Source organism: Heteronotia binoei, chromosome 8 (assembly GCF_032191835.1).
Source record: "Heteronotia binoei isolate CCM8104 ecotype False Entrance Well chromosome 8, APGP_CSIRO_Hbin_v1, whole genome shotgun sequence".
Taxonomy (NCBI): Eukaryota; Metazoa; Chordata; class Lepidosauria; order Squamata; family Gekkonidae; genus Heteronotia; species Heteronotia binoei.
Genome location: NC_083230.1, coordinates 95,029,367 through 95,046,702, shown reverse-complemented (window position 1 = coordinate 95,046,702; position 17,336 = coordinate 95,029,367). Strand labels below are relative to the sequence as shown.

At 41.0% G+C, this 17,336-nt stretch overlaps 1 protein-coding gene across 2 annotated transcripts in view; it reads left to right on the top strand.

The window, feature by feature from the left end:
- TRIM24 (tripartite motif containing 24) overlaps positions 1-17,336 on the top strand; it is a 74,883-nt gene that overhangs the window by 45,874 nt on the left and 11,673 nt on the right. The window contains exons 5-13 of one of the 2 annotated variants that reach the window (XM_060245654.1): positions 2,276-2,392; positions 6,496-6,610; positions 7,765-7,911; positions 8,743-8,860; positions 10,548-10,825; positions 11,465-11,629; positions 13,022-13,201; positions 14,085-14,220; positions 16,503-16,575. In XM_060245654.1, the coding sequence (XP_060101637.1) occupies positions 2,276-2,392; positions 6,496-6,610; positions 7,765-7,911; positions 8,743-8,860; positions 10,548-10,825; positions 11,465-11,629; positions 13,022-13,201; positions 14,085-14,220; positions 16,503-16,575 (1,329 nt within the window). Of the gene's footprint in view, positions 1-2,275; positions 2,393-6,495; positions 6,611-7,764; positions 7,912-8,742; positions 8,861-10,547; positions 10,826-11,461; positions 11,630-13,021; positions 13,202-14,084; positions 14,221-16,502; positions 16,576-17,336 lie in introns of both variants that reach the window. The other variant, XM_060245653.1, reaches the window with a different exon arrangement.

Genomic DNA, 17,336 nt, shown 5'->3' with positions numbered 1-17,336 from the left:
CCTCCTAAGCCTTTTGATCTCTATTTGGGACTGTAGATCAAAGGCAGAATATATAGTGTTCACAATGTGGAGCCATATGGCGGGCAGGTTTGGGTTTTTAATATATTTATTTCAAGAAATAATAGGGGTACAGAAAGAAAAGATGATAAATAGAAATGGAAATAATTATATAGGAATATTTACATTAATTAAGAACATTTATATATAGTACATTACATAAAAATAAAATATGTTTCAAAATGCTTCATTTCTCAACACTCTTATTTTGCAATTCTAACATAACAGTTTTTTTGGTGCATATATATGTGTATTACATTGACACAATTTAATATATCATGGGAATTTTAAGAATCATAGTTTAAGAATATATATATATATATATATATATATGAATTAGCTACTAAGCTTTACTTCAGGCATTTATCTAACAATGTTAACCTTCATCTGAAACATTTATAAATAAAATATATATATTAGAATTATAGACAAAGGCTGCATATTTTGCATAGTTTTTTTGAAGTATGTGTGAATAGGCTGGCATTATCCTCTGTTGCTTTGGTTTCCCTCCCTATGGCACATGAAAGGAAGGCATCTCTCCCTTGAGAATCAGTGGGGCTTAAAAGGTTTCTTCCTCCGTGGTCACTCTTCCTCCGTGGTCACAGTGCTAGTAGGTAATAGTTCACAAAAAACAAGTCTCCCCTTAGCTCCCAGAATGTTCCCATGCTATTCTTTTTTACCTTTCAAAGAGATCAGCTTATTTCATTTTACAAATAAACTCTGTTCAGTTTAAAACATTTGGTACTGGATCATCTTTATTTCTCAGATTTGAAATTAATGTGACTTGGTTTTAATAAATACTTATAGCAGCATTGGGATGATTGTTCACCTACAAACTTTAATTGTAGAATGTCAGCTCAAGAAATAAAGCAAGATAATTTGTTTTAAAAGAGGGAGTTTGCAACACTGAGGTTATGTTAGCCATCAGTTATTGCCATTGACATATACAGAAGAGAGATTGCATCATGTAATTTCTGAATTACTTGTATATCACTGTAAACCTCAGAGTAAATAAAACTCTCTTTTCTCTATGAAATATTAGTATACAAAACCAGCTACCAGGACATAGTATACAGTAGAACAGACTTGAGGTTGCACCCCCACCCGGGGCGGGGGGGATGGCAGTAAATTGAAATATATGCAATATTAACTTTTCAGTCAAACTGAAACTTCTCATATTCTGTACTTTCTCAGACAAGCTACTACTCCTGAAACGCAGTCAAAATTCTAAAGTATTTAACACGGCATTTATGTGCATCATTTTGGTTTTCATCATGTACAAAAAACAAAATGGACAGTTTTTTAGAATGTTAGTAAAAAATCTACAAGGTGGCCTTGAGCAAGGTTTTATGATAGCATGCCATGCAGTACTGGAAGTTGTGCGTTATCACCCATTACATTTCTAGATTAGTTTAAACTATTTGATTACCTCCCTATGCTCCACTGATATGAGATATTTCATAATAAAAATTGTCAGTGGATCTCACAAAGCTGTTGTTCACAGCAACCAATAGTCTTGCTGAGTAAATCCAGCAAAATACAACTGTAACCATATTTAAAATAGATCCAGGTGGGCAGCCGTGTTGGTCTGAAGCAGTTGAACAAAGCAGGAGTCAAGTGGCACCTTTAAGACCAACCAAGTTTTATTTAGAACGTAAGCTTCTTGTGCTCTCTAAGCATACTTCATCAGACAAGGGGATCAAGTATTGTGGCTGCATGTATTTGAACATATGAACATATGAAGCTGCCTTATATTGAATCAGACCCTTGGTCCATCAAAGTCAGTATTGTCTTCTCAGACTGGCAGCGGCTCTCCAGGGTCTCAAGCTGAGGTTTTTCACACCTATCTGCCTGGACCCTTTTTTGGAGATGCCAGGGATTGAACCTGGGACCTTCTGCTTCCCAAGCAGATGCTCTACCACTGAGCTACCGTCCCTCCCCTTTCAGCCACAATACCTGATCCCCTTGTCTGATGAAGTGTGCTTAGAGAGCATAAGAAAGCTTACATTCTAAATAAAACGTGGTTGGTTTTAAAGGTGCAACTTGACTCCTGCTTTGGTCATATTTAAAATAACAATTGTAATTAAAAATTGCTAGCACAATGTATTATCTTAAGCAGATATTTCTTATAGTCATTGATGCCATAAGGTCAGTTTCTGGAAGCAAGGTTACACGTGGGGTACTATTTGCATGGTATCTTATTTTTATCTTTCTGCAGGTACCAATTTATAGAAGAAGCCTTTCAGAATCAAAAGGTGATCATCGACACACTTGTCACAAAGCTGATGGAGAAAAGTAAATACATAAAATACACTGGTGAACAGATACAGAATAGGTATTAATCTTATTTTATATTAGTAAAATAGCATTTTCTAGACGATGTGCAGTTGATTGGATTTACTAAATGGGCAAAGATTCTTTCAGGTTTGATCAGGTACCCGTGGTTTGTTGTTTAGGTCAAGAATGCTATTGTATCTGTGCTATATATACAATCTACAGGGGGGGCAAACAGTAAAACAAAAATTAGATTCTCTCTTTTTTTTTTTTACTAAAATACCACTAAAATGTGGTTACTAAAATGTGTTATTGCTTTATAGTTAAGTTTTAAAAATAGTAAAGTAAATTGTGAGGAAAAAAAGATCATTGGATCAAATTCGGGCCCAGCAGCACTAAAGACCTGCATGATTTCCAGGGTATAACCTTTTGAGAGTCAAAATGCTTTCCATTCATAACTGACAAAGGGAGCATTGACTCTTGAGAGCTTATACCTGGGAATCTTGTATAAAGATTGCCCCGTATAAAGATTGCCCCTCTATAAATCGATGGTGCGGTCTCATTTGGAATACTGTGTACAGTTCTGGTCACCGCACCTCAAAAAGAATATTATAGCATTGGAAAAAGTACAGAAAAGGGCAACTAGGATGATTAAAGGTTTGGAACACTTTCCCTATGAAGAAAGGTTAAAACGCTTGGGGCTCTTTAGCTTGGAGAAATGTCGACTGTGGGGTGACATGGGATGGAGAAAGTAAAGAAAGAAGTACTTTTCTCCCTTTCTCACAATTCAAGAACTCGTGGGCATTCAATGACATTGCTGAGCAGTCAGGTTAAAACGGATAAAAGGAAGTACCTCTTCACCCAAAGGGTGATTAACATGTGGAATTCACTACCACAGGAGGTGGTGTTGGCTACAAGCATAGCCAGCTTCAAGAGGGGATTGGCTAAAAATAAGGAGCAGAGGTCCATCAGTGGCTATTAGCCACAGTGTGTGTGTGTGTGTGTGTGTGTATAGGGCACTGTGTGATACAGAGTGTTGGACTGGATGGGCCATTGGCCTGATCCAACATGGCTTCTCTTATGTTCTTAGTTCTAATCTTGTTGGTGGTCTTTAAGTTGCTACTGGAGGTGGTGGTGGTGCTGCTCTTCTCCTGCAGACCAACAAGGCTACCCACCTGAGATTATTTTATGTGTTTCTTTTTAAAAGAGAAGTGGGAGAAGTATGTTTTAAAAGATTACTCAGATATGGAAAAGTGAAAGGATAATGTGGAATAAGAATGCTTTCTGATAGCACAAGTGAAAAGGAAAGTTAATCATCTGGATTTTTTTAAGCTATAAAATGGAAGGTTTTAACATTGGTGCTTGCACATTCAGACAAGTTTTGAAATCAAGACTGTGTGAGCACAATGCGGGAAAAAGGTATTTGCAATTAAGTTTCATGGTAAAGTTGCCAGGTCCCCCCCAAGCCTGTGATGTGGGTTGAGGGGGTAGGGTTGCCAGATCCAAGTTGGGAAACTCCTGGAGATTTGGATCCTGGGAAGGAAAGGAACCTCAATAAGGTACAATTCTATAGAGCAGGAGTGTCAAACATATGGTCCACAGCCCCGAACCGGCCCGCAGAGCCCTTTAATTCATCCCTCTGGGCCCTTTAAGCCACCCCCCATCCCCTCATTAAAACATTTACAGCCCAGGAAGCAGCTGCCAGACTGTAGCCATGCCAAGGTCTTTGTGTGGTGGTGGCACTAGCATGAACTTAGAGCAAGAAGAAGGGAGCCAGCTGCTGGGTGCAGCAGCCACTGCACTGTGAGCAGGAGGGGCAGCAGAGCCCAGGGAGCAGCTGCTCAGCCCTGCCAAGCTCACTGTGGTGGTGGCCGTGGCAGTATGAAGCTCGGGTGGCAGAGAGGAAGCTGGGGCCAGGCTCAGAGCCTGTTGCCCCTCGGCTGCCTCATTGAGGGCTGGAGGGGCTGCAAGACTTAGGGAGCAACTGCTTGGTCTTGTTGAGGTCTCTGTCTTTCCTGCACTTTGCATGGCCCTGGGCAGCCACCTCGCATGTCCCTGGGAGACAGGGGCAGTTCCTGTTTGTTTGGCGCTGCCTGCTACCTATGTGTTCCTGAAGGAACCAGTATCCACACTCTGCCATTCTTATCCTGACCAGCATTGGCAGCCAGGAGAGTGGGTACTAATTAGCTCTTGCAGATGTTGCTGAGAGGAAAGTTCTGGACCCTCCCCCAGCCTAGTTCACTGTGTGGGCCATTTGAGGCTGTGATTGGCTTCTGATGTGGGGGGAGGCCTCAATGCATACAGAGGCAGCGGGAGGTAAGCTCCAGAACCACCCTTTCCCAGGGCTTGGGTCTGGAGGCTGAGAGTGAGGGGCAGGGATGAGGCTTGGAAGGAAGAGCATCAGAGGAGGGCAGAAAAGCGGGGAGGGGACACTTTTGCTCTTGGTTGGAAGGGAATAATCATGGGCAGGAGCTCTGGACCCTCCCCGCAACCCAATGCAACTGCTACCACAGTGCCCTATAAATGGGGGGAGTGTTTCTCTTTGGCATGGGGGAGAGCCCAGATGGGTGATCATTGTACATCCCCGCCCTTGGGCAGGAGAAGGGGATGGGAATTCCAGCAGCCTAGTTCACTGCGCGGGCCATTTGAGGCTGTGATTGGCTTCTGATGGGGGTGGGGTGGGAGGCCTCAATGCATGCAGAGGCAGCGGGAGGTAAGCTCCAGAACCACCCTTTTTCAGGGCTTGGGTCCTGAGGCTGAGAGTGAGAGGCAGCTCCTTTTTGGCTGGAGCTGCAGCAGTGGAGATCTTTGTTCACTCCCCCTCCCCTCCCCGGGAATGATCAGAGTTGCTTCCAGGGGTGAGTGCACTTGGAATCCCATGCATAGTGACTTGGAGAGGGGTAACTGCCCTTTCATTCAGTGGGGCTTTCACTCTCATTGAAGGTCTCACTTCTGCAACAAGTATAAGATGAGCCGGTTCTCCTGCCCATGATTATTCCCTTCCAACCAAAGAGCAAAAGTGTCCCCTCCCCCCTTTTCTGCCCTCCTCTGATGCTCTCTCTTCCAAGCCTCATCCCAGCCTAACTTCATGCCTAAAATGACCCCCGGCAGGGGCTTGGACTGGGAATGGGGGAGCCTTGGCAGGCCAGGCTAGTATTTAGAAGTCTTATTTAGGTTGCTGACCCCGTTCCAGATATAGAGGACTGCATGCTTATTATGGGGGAGAAATTGATGTCAAGGCAGTGGCAGTTCCAGTAACTCAGCATGTCTTATTTTTCTTCAGTGAGAAAAAAAAACTAACTTTCTAAGTATAGCTAAATCAAGATTCTTAGTTTGGAGAGTGGACACTATAGTTCATTGAAATCCCTTCTCTCCCCAAGTCCTCATGTATCAGGCTCCACTCAAAATCTCCTGGAATTTAGAAACCCAGGAAGATAAAAGTTCAGATCCCCAGTAAGCCATGAAGGTTACTGGTTAATGCTGGACTAACTGCTCTGCTTTGTACTCTCCTACTGCATAGAGTTATTGTAAGAATAAATGGAGAAGGGCAAATTATGTATGCTACCCTGAAAGTTTTGGAGGAAAGGCAGAATAAAATTGTGATTAGGAGATATCATTCTGTTTCTGCAATGGGACTCTTCTTCCTGCACATTCTGCTCTCCCCCCAACCAAGAATTGCCAGTAAGCCTGGAGAAAGCTATTGCATCCCTTTAACAGAGGTCTAACTCTGTGCGCCCATTCAAAGCAGTCATTTTCTCCAGGGAAGTTGAACTCCAGGAGATATCCAGGCCCACCTGGAGGCTGGCAACCCTATTTTACAGCCCGTCCCAATGAAGTCCCATTCATGTCAGATCCGGCCCTCATAAGAAATGAGTTCAACACCCCTGCTGTAAAGTCCACCATCCAAAGCAGCTATTTTCTTCAGGGGAACTAATCTGTGTAGTCTGGAGAGGAGTGTAATTCCACGGGATACCCAAGGCCTACCTGGAGGCTGGTGTCCTTATTTCATGACAATCAGTATAACATTGTGACTTTTTCTCAGGTGTCAGTACAACATAGTTGTGACTAAATTTTCCTTGATCATCTTTCAAATAAGCTCTGCCACTTTCTCATACAGGCTTTTAAATAACATTTCTACATTCGTTTTTTCAAAATGTTGTACAGGATCCAGGAAGTGAATCGGAATCAAAAGCTGGTAGAACAGGACATTAAAGTTGCCATTTTCACATTGATGGTAGAAATAAATAAGAAAGGCAAAGCTCTGCTGCATCAGCTAGAGGTAAATTCCTCTCTACTTGGGGGCAGTAATAATACATTTTAGATGAGATTTTAATAAACGGTTCTGAAATAAGTCAAAACATGAACACTAATGTCTAAAAACCGGCCCATTTTGTAGTATTCTCTAAATGTCTGAAGAAGTGAGCAGTGACTCACGAAAGCTCATACCCTGCCACAAATTTTGTTAGCCTTTAAGGTGTTACTGAACTTTTACTCCTTTCTAAATATATTGATTACTTTCCAGTCTATCTCTACTTTCTCCTAGACTACTCTCAGCAGGGTGTTTTCGGTATGTTGCCTGAAGTGTGCTTTCCAGGCATCTTTAGTATTTGTGGGGCACAACTTCATGAATAGAAAAAACACATCAGTGTCTGCCCTACTTACTGTGGTATGAAGCTATAAAAGATAAAAGAATTTTATAAAAGAATTTAACAGAAGTTTTGGATTTCATGAAACTGTAGCTGTGTTGCAATAGAAACAGTAACTTCTTAACAGTAACATTTTATGTCTCTGAATTTGATTATGGAACAAGAAATGTCCAAATTCCCATTACAATTGATAGATATCCTGGTAAAGGTTACATCACTGGTTGCTGGAATTTTATTATAAGACAGAGAAATTGTCCAGGTCAGAGGCTACTATGGTTGCCAGGCCTCCTCTTGCAATTAGCAGAAGATTTATCTGGGGGGCAGGGCTGGTTCTCTGGCAATATAATGGCACTGCCAGTAATGTGCTGTCATAATTCCTTGTGTGCTTAGAAGTGACGTCAGCCCATCACTAGGGGATGCTGGGGCTGTAGCATTTGGGCAAAGCTCTATAGAACGTCTTCTGGGGAGTGATGCCAGAGCATCAGGATGCTGCTGATCTCCGTCCCCCATTTCCTTCCATTTTTCCTCCTTCTGGCCAGCTAAGTGCTGGTAGGAAGCACCCACTGGTGGTGGTGGGCTACTTAGGTAGCTGTAATGGATTGAATAATAATTTGTTCTAAAAAGTGAATGGCTCTCATGTTTGGTCATTTGAAGCAACTTGAGTTAGTGGCTTTTATCACTTTCTGGAATTTGACTGTTCCTGTGCTTTTGCTGAGAAATGGAGCACTACTGCCCAATCTCTAAGCTTAGCTAGAGACCTCACAACTTTCCTTTTCTATCTTTGCAGTGTCTAGCTAAGGAACACCGGATGAAGCTTCTGCAGCAACAACAGGAAGTGGCAGGGCTTTCTAAGCAGCTGGAATATGTTATGAATTTTTCTAAGTGGGCGGTTTCCAGTGGCAGCAGCACAGCTTTATTATACAGCAAACGGCTGGTAAAAATAAAGAACTATTGCACTTTTGTCTGGAATGGCCATAGCCATGGCAAGTTGATTACATTTTGAAACCTTGTCAATACAAGAAAACAGTGCAGTTGGCAGGATGCAGGACAGCGAACGTGCTAAGGGCCTGGCAGAAGCTAACTTCTGCTGTTGCTACTGTTGCTCACAGCGTTAACATAGCAGTAGGTCAAAAAATGTTAAGTGCTGTTGAGACAGCATATATTATGAATGTGGCAAACACTTTTGCAGACATGCATGTTAAGTGCACTTGCCAGTTGGCTGAGAACCATTGTTGATTCTTAGCTAACACCCTTAAAGGTGAATGTGAGTTTGCATTGTCATAATGTGCAATTCACAATATGTCTTAGAAACTTATTCATGTTATCACATTCTGGAGCTTCCTGTACTGGAAATTATTGTTACATCGGTCACAATGTGAGTGTGTGTGTTTGCGCTCACATATGCAGTCTCCCACCCTTGTTCTTTAATCAGTTTTTTTAATTTAGGTGATTCTTTTACTTCTCTATCTTTGCTTCTGGAGAAGTGTGAAAGGATTCCTACTGATTTGCGGATGCTGCTGCTGCTTTTTATACATCATTATGGAATATATTACATTGCTTCTATCATTGGAGTTCCTGCAGTAGTGAAATGATATGCTAGGAAAAGGGGTCATGCAGTGAGAAACTCATTTTTCACTTAGTAAAAAAAAGTTGTTGGGGGTAGGATTTGGTTCTTAGTTTATAACTTTCTTCCCAAGCGTTTAGTAGCATCCAGGAAAAAAATCATGTAAGTTTAACTAATACAGTATTCCTGATTTTGTTCTAGATCACGTATCGGTTGCGCTACCTCCTTAGAGCAAGGTGTGATGCCTTACCAGTGTCCAACACCACTGTTCAGTTTCACTGTGATCCTAGCTTCTGGGCCCAAAATATTTTCAACTTAGGTATGACAGAGTTCCTGTTTTCCGCTTTATGAAACAGTTGATTCATCTGTCATCTGAATAATCTGTTGATTCTTTCAAGTACCCTGCGAGTGGTTAGAGAATGCTTAAGTACTAGCTTCTTGTTCTATGATGTTGATATTCTCCTTGGAACAGTGGTACATGCTTTCAATTTTTATCATTCTTACTTTGAGTTTTGGTTTCGTTCACTAGGTCAGGATGATTTCCTGTACTGCAATGTGATTTCTTTTAAAACTTAGCAGGTTGCCCACCACTGCACTTATACTCCAGCCACTGCCTTCACCTAATGGAGCAGGGGGAGCAGAAATGGGGAATGGTGGAAAACAGTGTTATCAACATTCTAGGAATCCCCTTAACCTGTATAGTTTTACCATAGAGATTTGGGGAAAACCTGGAGAGTTGTGCAATACCATGACATCATGTCCCCTAGTCTCTGCCCCACAAATGCTCCCATTGCTTTTGTTGCATACATATGTGGTAGGATGTTCCAACTGGTTATAGTTTCACACAGTATGTTCATAGGTACATTGGTCAAGTTCAGTCATCACTCATATTTTTATGCAAGCCGAGTATATTCAATTTTCTATGTGAGAGTAGTAGTATGTAGGACATTTGTTTTCCTATGTGAAAGTGATTCAGAGTTTGGCACTATAAGGGGAATGTCTGTCAGTCATTATGTACTTTTTATAAATGTGTATCCAGTCCCTGACTACTAATGGTGTTAGTCAGCAGCTGAATAAACATATATTTAGACAATCTAGCTTCATAGCAACAGGTGAGTTCTTAGATTACAAACTTGGCCATGACATAAATGTCAAAAAGAATGGTTTGTCAGAAGTCATTACCTCCAAAGGAAGTTTACAGTACTAATAAGGGGCCAAAAGTTAAAAACCACAATAAAGACAAAAGTACACGTGTTTATTACAAAAACATATAAAAACCTTGTAGGGACCCAAATGAAGCCTCATAAAATCATCAAAGGGATAAATGCACAAAAGGAACTGTATATATGACCTAACACATTTTGGACTGCAGAGGCCTTTTTCAGAGGATAAATAGTACAAATTACAATGTACAACGAAGTCCCTGTTACACTTGTAAGGCAATATGGAATATTGGAATGCTTTATAGAGAGGATGGATGGATAGATAGATAGATTATATTACCCAGTTTAAAAATCCCACCCAATATTAATGATGCATATGTTACTGTAGCCTAATTAAATATACTTACTTCCAATCTGGAAATGAATGACCCCCAAATAATGGGGGGGGGGGGGAGCCGCATGTGCATCTGACCTTATGTCAGCAGCAATTACATATCCTGGAAATAGTAATATTGCCAATGCATACCTGAAAATACAAACATAAAAATGAATTCCACATGGCAACAATTAGTAAAATGTAATAACTTAATGTTAATTTTTTTAAATGAAAATTTAAATATAATAAATTCCTAAGAGTACAAGTAAAATTCCCTTATCAGGGCCAGTGTAACATCAGTATGTACTGATGAAGATGGATAATGTGCTTTGGAGGTTTATGCTTGGTTGGTTTAGTTTCTTTCCCCCTCTCTTTGTGGTTGTCAGAAGTCATTGCCTAATGGCAAAAAAGGACACAAATTGTGCAAATCTTAACTTGTAAACAATGAAATATTTATTTTTATCCAGGTTCTCTTGTAATTGAAGATAATGAGAGCCCACCACTCATGCCTAAAAGTCCTGTGATGGAACCCAACATGCAGCCACAAAGTGGTTTACCTTCCAATCAACTATCCAAGTTCCCAACGCAGATCAGTTTAGCTCAACTGCGGCTTCAGCACATGCAGCAACAGGTCCTGGCTCAGAGGCAGCAGCAGGCTCAACGGAGACCAGGCCCTGTGGGTCTCCCAAACCCTAGAATTGCAGGGCCCATGCACCAGACTCCTCCACCTCCACCACCACCTCAGGTAAATTAGGGCAAGACCAGAGCAGAAGACATTGGTCTGTTGTGCAGTGTGCCAAGGCATTATAAGAATCATGAGTTTTGTGCTTTTAGAAGAATTGTCTACATTATGTTGTCCATATTATATCGTTACCAGTGTCTACTGCTTCTGTCCCCTCTAGTGCAGTGCTGTCTCTAGAATTCTTAGACACTTGTAGACTCTGGAAGGATATCTTTTTCTTATACTACTTCAAACATTTCTCTGTTGGTTAAGTAGATTGTGAAATAGTATTATTAGGCTACATTGTATTGTGCTGAGGATGAACCACACTATTTATTTATTTTATTCATTTATACCCACCTTTCTCCCCAGTGGGAACCCAGGTCAATTTACATAATTTTCCTCTCCTCCATTTTCCCTTTACAACAACCCTAGGAGGCAGGTTAGGCTGAGAGTGTTACTGACCTAAGGTCATGCAGCAAACTTCCATGGGGATTCAAACCTGGGTCTCCCAGATCCTAGTTGAGCACAGCCACTACGCCACCCTGGCTATCCAGTTATGTAGATTATTTTGGATTATATGGATTATATACAGCTCTTGAGGTTTTAGTGACAGTGGTGGAAAACCAACTAGCTGATAAGATTGCTTTATCTTTCCAGCAGCCTCCTCCACGTTTGGTTAACTTTCAGAATCACAGCCCCAAATCGAATGGCTCCGGTCCTCTTAGTCAGCCAATGAGAGTGCCTCAAAACCAGAATGTACCACACCCAGCTGTAAGGCCCAATCCACTGCAGATGGCATTCTTGGCACAGCAGGCTATCAAACAGGTAAGCTGTTTATATCATTTGTAATCCTGCCTCTACAACTACCCCAACCTCCTGGACTCTTTAATTGTTGAGGAAGGATTACAAGAGAGAACAAAATTAGGAACACTCTATATAATTTTATATGAATATAAAATGGAGAGAACTTCTGACTGACTTAGAATGCAGCAGTTTTGAGATATTTTTCCATATAATCTCTCAGCAACATATATGGATCTCTTCCCCTTCTGTAGAAGGATGTTGTTGTCAAGTCTGTCTGTAATGTCTGTAACTCTGGCTCAGTCAAAGAGCATTCTGGGTAGAACCAAAGTATATTCAAATGCTGCTAGCTGTACCTTCCCTACCCCTCCCTTCCTGTAGTGAGTGGCCTTGCTTTGAAATGGAAAGATGTGAAAGTCTTATCTGTGCCTTCTCAGGCCTGGTTCTCGGAAGGGAGTCAGGAGCCCACTACGATCAAGGCCACGCAAGCCTGAGAACGAATTGGTAACATCAATGTGTGAATGTTCCCTGCATAATCCTCCCCCCTTAGGAATCCCTTTGAAGTGTTCCTTATATGCCATGCATTTACAGTTATTCTTTAGTCTCTTCAGTGCTGGTTTAACCTCAAGTATCAGTATCAATAAAGTAGTTTCTTTGTATCAACAACGACTTGTTATTGAATCTGCCGACTTGACAGTTGTTTGTTAGAGAGCTATGCATGTATACGGGAAACTTCAGTTGGTTCAGAATGCTGCAGCCAGGATATGGCCATAGGGATCATATCCAGTCTTGGCCATCTACACTCGTTCCCAGTTTGTTTCCAGGCACAATTTAAGGCGATAATGTTGACCTTTGTAGCCCTTAGTGCTTGAGACTAGCATACCTAACCACCTTACTCCCTTATGATCCTTCCTGTCATCTTGTTAGGCCTTGTTTCAGATGCCCCTGACTTCTGAGATTAGGTTGGTGGTAAACCAGGAGAGGGCTTTCATGGTTATGGTATCCAAACTCTGGAAATTTCTCACCAGAGAGACTGTCCTGTCCTTTTCTGTTGCCATTTTCTGCCAGCAAGATTTTTCATGTTTATGTTTGATTCGATTTATGTTAATGTTTAATTCAATTCATCTGGCAGAAGAGCATGCATACATTTTGTAAATTAATGGGGGGAGAGGGAGTAGACAATTCGTGTTCCTTATGATCCAGTAAACAGAGTGTTGAAGAAAAATTACCCAGTTTGATCTTAGACTGAAACTGTAAGTTAATTTGCTAAGTCTTCTCATATTTATACAGCCTTGTTAGGTGAATAATACAGAAACATGACTTAAAATCAGATCTACTGCATCTCTCCTCAGTTCTTTTACTACTGATGTTTGTGACTGATTGTTTCTGCTTAACATATTTGTAATTCTTTTGTAGTGGCAAATCCACAGTGGGCAGGTTTCTGCTGCCCAATCAAGTGCCAGTAGTACCACTTCAACTGCCTCCAGTCCCACTATTAATAGTGCTGCTGGGTACGACGGGAAGACATTTGCTCCACCCATGATAGATCTGACTTCAACAATGAGTGGTTCCTATACTCTACCGTCTCTTCCTGATGTAAGTTAGATATTTTGCCTTCTTTAAAAGATGTATTATTATGTGTTGCACTGGTAGATCTGGGAACTTGATGGTTTCCTTGTAAAATAGAATGGTTCAAGATGCTTATCATTTACCTAGCTTGTTGAGTTCTATGAGTTACTTTTGTGAAAGTTTTAAGGGACGTTTATTATTTATTTACTGTATCATCTGCCTTTCTAACTGAGACTCAAAGTGGATTGATTACATCGTGCAAGTCAATACAGTCAGTGTGATGGGACATCTAATGAGCAATATACTAGGAGTTCAGAAACATGAATAAGCATAGTATATTAGACACACTACACTTGATATTGTAACTCAGGATACAACCAGTTGATCATTATTTTCTCTTGATACCTGAGAACAGCGTCCGTATGCAGTTTTATATCACTGTCTTCTAGCCTTGCTAGAAGTTCAGATATGGCAGAATTGTGTGGGAAATTCTGACCTTAAACTAATTTACCCTCATTTCTGCAGCTGATACACTTCAAAAGAGTTCGGAAAGGTGGTCTTTCATTTCTCCAGTCTTTAGGCTGAAGACTTGGAAAACAGTCACAATGGTATTAACTGTGGCCTCTGATATGTATGTTATTGTTTAGCACGGTAAAAGTGGCAGCATTAGTGTTTTGTGAACAAACATGTATTCTGCCAGGATTTATCATGGGTATGCTAAATAATTTGCTGATGCTGAAAAGTTAATTTCTATGCATGTTGCCTTGCCATTAGTAGCACATTATTTGGTCCTAGAATTAATGGCTATATTAAAATCTGATATGTAATCCTGAATCAGGATTAATTTGAACTTCTAAGAAAGAGCATGGTTATATTCTACCTACCTTACCTTCTTTTGTCCTTCTAAAAGATTGATTGTTCAGGAACTATTTCTCTGGATAACATTGTAAGGAGAGATATAATTCTGGAGCATAGCCAATCCAAACCTCCTTCCCGCAAAACCGTTCAGTCGCCAAATTCATCTGTACCATCTCCAGGCCTTTCAGGTAGGGCTGCTTTTCTTTGTACAGCTCATATACTCCATATTGAGTAAAAAGAAATGAGTCTCTGCTGACAATTTAACAAAATAAGAAATAGGAACAGGAAAGGAAGAATTAGATAAAAATACATTATCATAAATGAACACTCATGCTGATTTGCCGGATGAAAAAATCATTATGAGAAGGGGAAGGTCTCAGAAAAGAGATATGCAAAGCAGATATGCAAAGAGCCAGTTTGGTGTAGTGGTTAAGTGTGCAGACTCTTATCTGGGAGAACTGGGTTTGATTCCCCACTCCTCCACCTGCTGGAATGGCCTTGGGTTAGCCATAGCTATCGCAGGACTTGTCCTTGAAAGGGCAGCTGCTGTGAGAGCCCTCTCAGCCCCACCCACCTCAAAGGGTGTCTGTTGTGGGGGGAGAAGACATAGGAGACTGTAAGCCACTCTGAGTCTATGATTCAGGGAGAAGGGTGGGGTATAAATCTGCAATTCTAATGTAAATGAAAAAGGTAAGGAACGTCAGTACTTAAGGAGAGGCAAGAGAGCAAGATAAACTAATGTGTGACTGAAATAGAATGTCATAGCATAAAGAATTAAAAGGATGGAAAACACAACCTGGACAAAAACAAGATATTGACAGTCAAGTGGGGGAGGGCCTGTGGCTTAGTGGTAGAACATCTGCTTGGCATGCAGAAGGTTCCATGTTCAATACCCAGCATCTCCAGATAAAGAAATCATGTAGTAGGTGATGTGAAAGACCTCTGCCTGAGACTGTGGAAAGCTGTTACCAGTCTGAGTAGACAAATACTGATGGACCAGTGATCTGGTTCAGTCTAAGGCAGCTTCATGTGTGTTCATATAAGTTCAAGTATATGTAATGATTTAATACTAACAATAAGGCACAGCAGCTCATACTGAAGTTGGGTGATGGAGGTGGCCATTATAAAAGCAGTAAGTAGATCACAAAGAAGTGGAAAAGAGATATACACCAGAAAGGAAGCAATGGGAAGAATGGAAGAAAAAAAATTATGTTAACACAATGCATAAAATCCTGAGTTTAGCAGTGTTCACAAAGAAAACTCAGTTGTGTTGTAGAGATCCCCATTGCTGCTGAGAATTGCTCCCTGTAGACACAAAGGCAATGCCCACCTGGGCTCTTCTGAAACCCTTCCTGGATAAAGGAGGCACAGGAAAACCAGGACTAGTTCTTGCATTGGGGAAAGGACATTGTTTAGTTTTAGTTTTCAAAGAAAGAGGAGGGTTGCCCTTCAAGGAGAGGCTGCCAAGAACAGTTTCCTCCTCTATCCAGAGATGTCCCTTATGCACTTCGCCTTTTTCTCCTGTAGGAAAGGGGGCTTGGTATGCACAATATTTTATTTCCCTTGATTTGTATTTCTTCACTGTTAAGGGGCTGTGTTAGTAATTAATCATCTGTTCTGCTAAAATATGGCACTCTGTCTTCTGGGCTCTCAGAAAATAGTCTGGATTAGAGGGGGAAGATAAAGTTGAAACAGTTGTCATTCTTTTGTGAAGTAGATGCTGGAACATCCGAGCAAAGAAGGTCAAACCTGTTGCTCATTACCTTTTTAGGACCATCCTCACCAGGGGTGGAATTCTAGCAGGAGCTCCTTTGCATATTAGGCTACAAACCCCTGATGTCGCCAGTCCTCCAAGAGCTTACAAGGCTCTTTATTGTAAGCTCTTGGAGGATTGGCTACATCAGGGGTGTGTGGCCTAATATACAAAGGAGCTCTGGCTAGAATTCCATCCCTGATCCTCACAGCATTTATGTGTGAAAAAAATCAGTTCAACTTAGATGTCGGCATCAGATTGCATTCTCCAGGACTACTTGTTCTTTGATTTGACCATTTCTAAAATGTTTCATCAATAAGAACTAAACCATTAGAAGACTTTAAATCAAATCAGTAAACATAAAACAAATGTTTAGAGCTCAGATGCTGAAAAGTCCACCTATTCTGTTGTGACAAATTGCTTTTGCCAAATTGTCTTGGGCACATGCAGCTGTAGTCTAGTGTTGCTCCTACTGGTCTTCCTCAGTGTGGGATCTCAGTTGGTTAGTCAAAGCCCATGAGCGCTTTGGCTCTTGTCAAAGGATCACACCTCCATCAACCTCTGGCTTTTAAAGCTGTACCTGAGAAGAGGAGGGGCTAAGATGAATATAAAAACATATTGAACTGAATCTTTAGTTCAAACTGTTAGAAGCTTTAGAATATAAAGGAAAGTGTATGACAAGATGTGTTTCTAATTTTGTTTTCACTGATGGCTTAGGAGCAGTTTCTGTTTCTTGTGTTCATCCTCCAATTCGTTCACCCAGTGCCTCCAGTGTTGGAAGCCGAGGCAGGTAAGCAGACTGTGTAGGAAAGGGAACCTTAAAATAACTTTATTTAATGAACATGTGTTTGGTTATCGGTTCATGTAAAAGTGAAGTGAGCTTTGTACATATAATGTGAGGCTCCTGCAAAATATCCTAGGAGTGCTGGCACATTAATGGGAGGATAGAATGTGCTGGGTAGTGAGATCTATAAATACCAGAAAATTAGGACACATGAGAACATTAGGATTGATTCACCTAAGCAAAGCAAAAAAAGCAGATATTGACAGCTTACATCAGAGGATGGCCCTCTCGTCACCTGGGGATTTTGAGGACAAACTGATTTGGACTGGTATAATTTTTAAAATTTGCTTGGTTGCAAGTAGGGCAAATAATTGTCTTAGAATCTAAGTCAAAATATATAAAGAATCTTCTGTGTGCAGATGCTTGTTTTTCCTCCCCATTTCTCACCCCATTGGGTCAAAGAACTAGGAGGAAACCTTTATGGTATCAGCTAAGGCGTTGTGACCCTGGTTTTGGTTAGGGTCAAAATTTCCTCTTGTGTCTTGGCTATATGTTTTTTTTTTATGCTATAGCAGTTACGTTAGCACTTTAATTGTGTAGTTCATAGTTGTGGGGAAACTCTTCAAGTTCTTGAACAAAGCAGGAGTCAAGTTGCCCCAACTAATTTTTATTTAGAACGTAAGCTTTTGTGTGCTCTTAAGCACACTTCATCAGATGAGGAATCCAGCCATACATAGCTGAGCAGAGCCATCCATAGCTGGTAGGCA